This window comes from Cucurbita pepo, unplaced genomic scaffold (assembly GCF_002806865.2).
Source record: "Cucurbita pepo subsp. pepo cultivar mu-cu-16 unplaced genomic scaffold, ASM280686v2 Cp4.1_scaffold000293, whole genome shotgun sequence".
Classification (NCBI taxonomy): Eukaryota; Viridiplantae; Streptophyta; class Magnoliopsida; order Cucurbitales; family Cucurbitaceae; genus Cucurbita; species Cucurbita pepo.
This window is the reverse complement of record NW_019646541.1, coordinates 5541-11464: the sequence shown is the minus strand read 5'-3', so window position 1 is coordinate 11464 and position 5924 is coordinate 5541. Positions and strand designations below refer to the sequence as shown.

The 5924-nt window shown below is 35.4% G+C and overlaps 1 protein-coding gene across 1 annotated transcript in view; it reads left to right on the top strand.

The window, feature by feature from the left end:
* Positions 1-5597, top strand: part of LOC111784909 (protein transport protein Sec24-like At3g07100) — a 17719-nt gene extending 12122 nt beyond the window's left edge. Inside the window, exons 5-12 of the mRNA XM_023665432.1 lie at positions 2006-2113; positions 2191-2394; positions 2603-2834; positions 3562-3711; positions 3809-3965; positions 4697-4824; positions 4947-5269; positions 5356-5597. Of these exons, the coding sequence (XP_023521200.1) occupies positions 2006-2113; positions 2191-2394; positions 2603-2834; positions 3562-3711; positions 3809-3965; positions 4697-4824; positions 4947-5269; positions 5356-5571 (1518 nt within the window). The 3' untranslated portion in view covers positions 5572-5597. The remainder of the gene's footprint in view (positions 1-2005; positions 2114-2190; positions 2395-2602; positions 2835-3561; positions 3712-3808; positions 3966-4696; positions 4825-4946; positions 5270-5355) is intronic.
* Positions 5598-5924: the final 327 nt, after the last annotated feature.

Below are 5924 nucleotides of genomic sequence, written 5' to 3'. Positions count from 1 at the left end.
ATTAATCTTCTTCTCATTAAAAAATAAAAAATAATCTCTTTATTATCAATGTATATTTTTCATTTCTTATATATAATAATCTAGTTTATTCATCAATCTTGGTTAGAATTGCATTTTATTCTTGAAAATTTTGCTGTTTTCTTTTGTTCTCCTCCTTTGCCCGTTTTCTCTAACACTTCTTGTAACGTAGTCTCCTCTTATTTGGCACACTGCCTACCAGTTTCTAGGTTGCCTTGTTATTTAGCCTTATTTATGCCTTGGCCATAGTTGTGACTCATTTAATAGGTAATAGAGTTAGGTAGTTGTTCTCTCATACCAGGCTCTTCGGGTGAAAGTTTGCTCGGGTATGGTTGGACATAGATTCTTGTAGTTAACTTTCTAGCATTTTCCCCTTTTGGTGGGTCATTGTGAGTGGTTAGTATGAGAAGGGCAGAACCTTGCAGTGTTCGTAGTGAGACTCAAGGCTTGGAATCAATTCTCTTTTTTATTTTTATATTATATTTTAACAAAAAAGGAGTCATTCATTGATTTAGTGAAAAGAAACAAAATATTAATGGAGTGAAGAACAAAAAATGGAAATGAGATAAATCTTTGGGGTATGAAAGCACCCTAATTAATAGAGTTCCCAGCAAATCCCTAAGACGAACAGATATGGGCCTCCAATTCAAGGGGCAAAGGGTTGAGATGGTATTTTCTTGTAGAAATGTGAAGCAAAGTTCACAACTTTTGGTACATAATTCACAAGAACATCCCTTTCAAGATTAATTTACCCTTGTGGTATTGTTTTTCATTGGGCATATTCTCGGGTTTTGAGGAGGATTCCCAACTTTGTGGGGCCTCTGTATTGCATCCTCGGGGACGGTGTTGGAGGACCTGGAAAAACATAAGAGAGTTTTAAAAGATATTAAGAAGTTATGGAGGAGGTTTGAGGCATCTCATTTTAATGCCTTTGCTTCAGTCTTATGGAATTGAAAGAGTTCATTAATCTAGCACAGATTAAGGAGAATTACATGAGTACAGACTTTCAAAAAAGTAATTGAGATTTGTGATCTTCAGATGCGTGAAATACCTTCGTCTAGTAGCAATGTAAAGGGTTAAGTGGCCTTACGGTGATCAATCTTACCGCTTCAAAGAGACTTTTGTCCTAAAATCTTAGGGATATGAAGTTTGGTTCTTTCGCAATGAGGTTCTTCACATCTATGTGAAGCTCTAAAGACATTACTTTTGTAAATGTTGAATCAAATGGTCTTTTAGGAAAGCAAATTGAAGATTCTAGAAGTCCCCAAAGGAGGTTATACACTGGATCAAAATTCCCTTCCATATGATCCTTTGAGATTTTTTTGGGCCTCAATGGAGCAAGTTTACATTTATGATGGTTTGAAGGTTTGAAGTAGCTAATGGTAGTGGAAGCCTTATTCATAGCTTCAACATTTGTTTGCAAGCTCTCAATGTCCTTGCGCAACTACTGGATTAGTTCTTAGTTCTTTGTTTTTTATTTTTATTTATTTTCATGGCTAATCTCCATATGGTTGTGTTTTCTAGCTTTTTTTACTTTCTTTCTCTCTCTTTAGGAGTTTTGTTTTCCTTGAACATTTATTCCTTTTCATCATATCATTTGAGGGCGTGTTCCATCAGAATACAATACAATGATAACTAACTTTTCTTCTTTAACTCCCGTACTTATATACTCCTACCACCCAACTACTCACACGTATTTTTTCTCAACATAACTGATTCCCATCTACGCATACCCTTCTTCTCATCAAAAGTTTCTTTTGTAATTTTTCTTCATCCAATTTCTTGTTATTTTGTTTCTGTGGTTTGCTTCTCGCGGGGGTGTACTATCATTTATCTTCATGATAATTGGTTTATTGCTATTATTTTTTTCTAAAATCTGATAAAGGTCTCCCTGAAGAATGTATTGCCAATACAGCAGTAGTTATTGAGGGATTGCCAAACAGAGAGCGCAAAATTTTCAGTATGTCATTTTTTTTTCCTTTTGCAGGTCGTGGCACAAACAATTAGGTCGTGCTTGGATGAGCTGCCTGGTTCTACTAGAACACAAATAGGTTTTGCGACTTTTGACAGCACAATACATTTTTATAATATGAAGGTAGAAAATATCGGTTCCTATTGTATATTATACCCCAATTTTGATATTAAATGCTAAAAGTTCCATTTCTTTCGCAGTCGACTTTGACTCAGCCACAAATGATGGTGGTTTCCGATCTGGACGACGTATTTGTACCTTTGCCAGATGATCTCCTTGTCAACTTATCTGAATCAAGAACTGTGGTTGAGTCATTCCTAGATAGCTTGCCATCTATGTTTCAGGACAATGTGAATGTTGAATCTGCCTTCGGCCCGGCCCTTAAAGGAGCATTTATGGTTATGGTGTGTTATTTACACTTTTTAAATCAGTCACCACTGTCATATTTGTATTTCTAGTACTATTATGTGATCATTGTTATTTCCTTGTCATTCATCTGTAATTATAATATAAACATGTATATAATATTGTAAATTCATCCGTAATCAAAGTTATCTATAATAAAGAGTTTATATGACCATCGGTTTATCTATTCATTCACCCTCTTTGCAGAGCCAACTGGGGGGGAAGCTGTTAATTTTTCAAAACACACTTCCATCTCTTGGTGTTGGCCGCTTGAAGTTGCGTGGGGATGATCTTCGTGTTTATGGAACAGACAAAGAACACTTACTAAGACTGCCAGAGGATCCATTCTACAAACAAATGGCTGCTGAATTTACCAAGTTCCAAATTGGGGTCAATGTCTATGCATTTAGTGACAAGTATACAGATATTGCTTCCTTGGGTATGCCTCAGTTTATCATCCCTTATTTATTTATTTTGGAAAACCTTTCATTCCAAAGGTCTAACGAGCAAGGGACAAGAAGTCCCTTCATATCATCTATGGTGAATGTATTTGTGGTGACATGATTGAATCTGCTTCTTAAGAATTTACTGGGAGCTGTCCTTACAAATCTTTTTTTCCCCTTACAAACACATTTGACTGGGGCCTGCTATGATTGTTGGTGTTTTTTTTTAATCACTTCAGCATGCTTTGAACATTTTAAAATTATATATATATATATAATTTTAGTTTCTTGGGTCTAACTTTGAAGATCATTGTGGTCACTTGTTTTCAGTTGGGAGGATCTGATTAACTTATGGAGCTTTTTATATTGCCATGTTTCGTCTGTGAACAGTGAGGCTTAATGATTATTTGTTTCTTAAGCAAATAATTTTTACACAATAATCCTGGGGCATTCAAATTTATTATTTTAGTCAGCTTCTTGGGGAAACTGAAATTTTATGTCTACTTTTTATGTTTGCTGTCTCTCATTTAGGTTACAACTTAATGTTTGTTATTTCCTTCTTCATTTCTTTAATTACAAATTTACTGATTATTGATATAGTTCTGATGGCTCTAATGACAATCCACACAGTCCCTATCTTTATCTTTTTTATTACATGACGTGCAAGTGTTGCTTCTGGGGCTTTCAGAATTTATTTATTTATTTTTATCTCTCTTGTATTAGGGACTCTGGCGAAATACACTGGAGGTCAGGTGTATTATTATCCAGGCTTCCAATCTTCCAATCATGGAGAAAAGTTGAGACACGAGCTAGCAAGGGATTTGACTAGAGAAACTGCCTGGGAAGCTGTGATGCGTATAAGATGCGGAAAAGGTGATCTTTTCCTTTTAAATTGGTTCTCATGGAATGCTCGTCTTCTTCTTCACTCACATGTCAACACTTCTCTCATTATTTTTGTTTGTTCTTCTAGGAATCCGCTTTACATCGTTTCACGGAAATTTTATGTTAAGAAGCACCGATTTATTGGCACTTCCATCTGTAGATTGTGATAAAGCGTTTGCAATGCAAATTTCTTATGAAGAGACCTTACTCACAACTCAGACAGTGTACTTCCAAGTTGCGTTGCTGTATCCTTTGAGTAAAATGTTCCGGATAACACCCATCTTATGTCTATTAATTCTCCTAATAGTTGCCATCAATACCATCAGCTGTTTATGAAGTAGGTTTTCAATGTTAGGTTTTAAATTTTCTGAATCAGTTATATTCATGCCTTTTGTCATAGAGTTCAGTAACTGTAACCCAGGTTTGCATATTTGAGAATGAGTATCAGCCAGATTTCAGAGTTTCTCTCTAGTTTTGTGTATAAGAATTTCTCTTTTGATCTGTAGAGTACAGTCATTGTTTCTTGATAGATAGAAATACACAATCTGTATCCAATCATAATCAGCTTTCTTTCTTTTTAGGAATGCTATGTCATAATTTATGAATGTTGATTATTCAATTTACAGGGTACTGAGTAACCTTTTTTAGGCATACAAATAAATTCATATGTTACACTTTACTTCTGAAAAGTTACCTTAATAATATCAAATTTTCAATTGGTAATGAATAGTTGCACATTGTTCTTGATCGAAACCAGTAACCACATGAAGATTGTAAGTGCATGAAACTGTTGTTTTCCTCATGAGATTGCTTGTTTCTTCTTACCTTGCACATGCATTTTCTTTGGTCTTGATTTGGTTGAGTTCAATGATGTCTCTGAGATTGGTGCCTAGGGAAGGCTTGCAAAGTTAAAATTGACTTATTTTCTCCTATTTTAAGGGTTCTACCAATAAGTTTGTTCTTTGACGATGTAAAGATATACTGCTTCTTGTGGAGAGAGGCGTATTAGAGTGCATACAGCAGCAGCACCTGTGGTTACAGATCTGGGTGAGATGTACCGCCAGGCTGATGTTGGTGCCATTTTTTCCTTGTTTAGTAGGCTAGGTATGTTAAGCACAAACTTCTTTGCATGCCCATGTGAGATTTTGATAGTCTCAATTGTTGAAATTACCCTCTGTTCACTTTATTAATCTCTCATTCTAAATTCTAACTGAAACAACTTGCAGCAATTGAGAAAACACTGTCCCATAAGCTGGATGATGCTCGCACTTCAGTTCAACAACGAATCGTTAAAGCTTTGAGAGAGTACCGTAACCTCTATGCTGTACAGCATCGCTTGGGAGGCAGAATGATATACCCAGAGTCTCTTAAGTTTTTGCCTTTATATGGATTAGCATTGTGCAAATCAATACCTCTTCGAGGGGGTTATGCTGATGCTGTGCTTGATGAGCGATGTGCATTAGGCCTCGCAATGATGATTCTTCCTGTTAAAAACCTATTGAAGCTTTTATACCCCTCATTAATTCGACTTGATGAGTATCTATTGAAGGTCCGTTTCAGTTATATAAAAAAGTTATATATTCTCACTCAGTGATTTTTCAGATTCTATGAAATTTATTCTACTTTAACTTGCAGGCATCTCCCGCTCAGACTATAAACCTTAATAGCATAGAGAAAAGGTTGCCACTGACTGCTGATAGCTTAGATTCCAGAGGCCTGTACTTGTATGACGACGGGTTTCGCTTTATTGTTTGGTTTGGTAGAGTGCTTTCACCTGATGTGTCTATGAATTTACTTGGCGCAGACTTTGCAGCAGAATTATCTAAGGTATCTAGTTGTTTTAAAAATTAGAGGAAAGAGGATTTGAATCAGAAGAAGTTGGCTTAGGATAACTCATGTTTTCTTCTTTGTATTTACTTTTCAAAACTAGAAGAAGCCTGAAATAGGCTTTATATAATCTTTTTTTAGCAATAATGTTTTTGGCCTGAATTGAAGTCCTAATTACGATTTAGGCGTGCTATATATGATAGGTTTCTTCTTTACAATTTTTAATATTGTCATGTTTGGAAAGGAATTTCTTATATGTTTCTGTGCAATTATTCCTGTTGAACTGAGAATTATTCTGCCCCTTCTATTTTCTTTATGTTCAATTAATTAACTTAATTGTAAATTGCCTCTCTGGTGTTGGTAATGTTTTTTTTTTT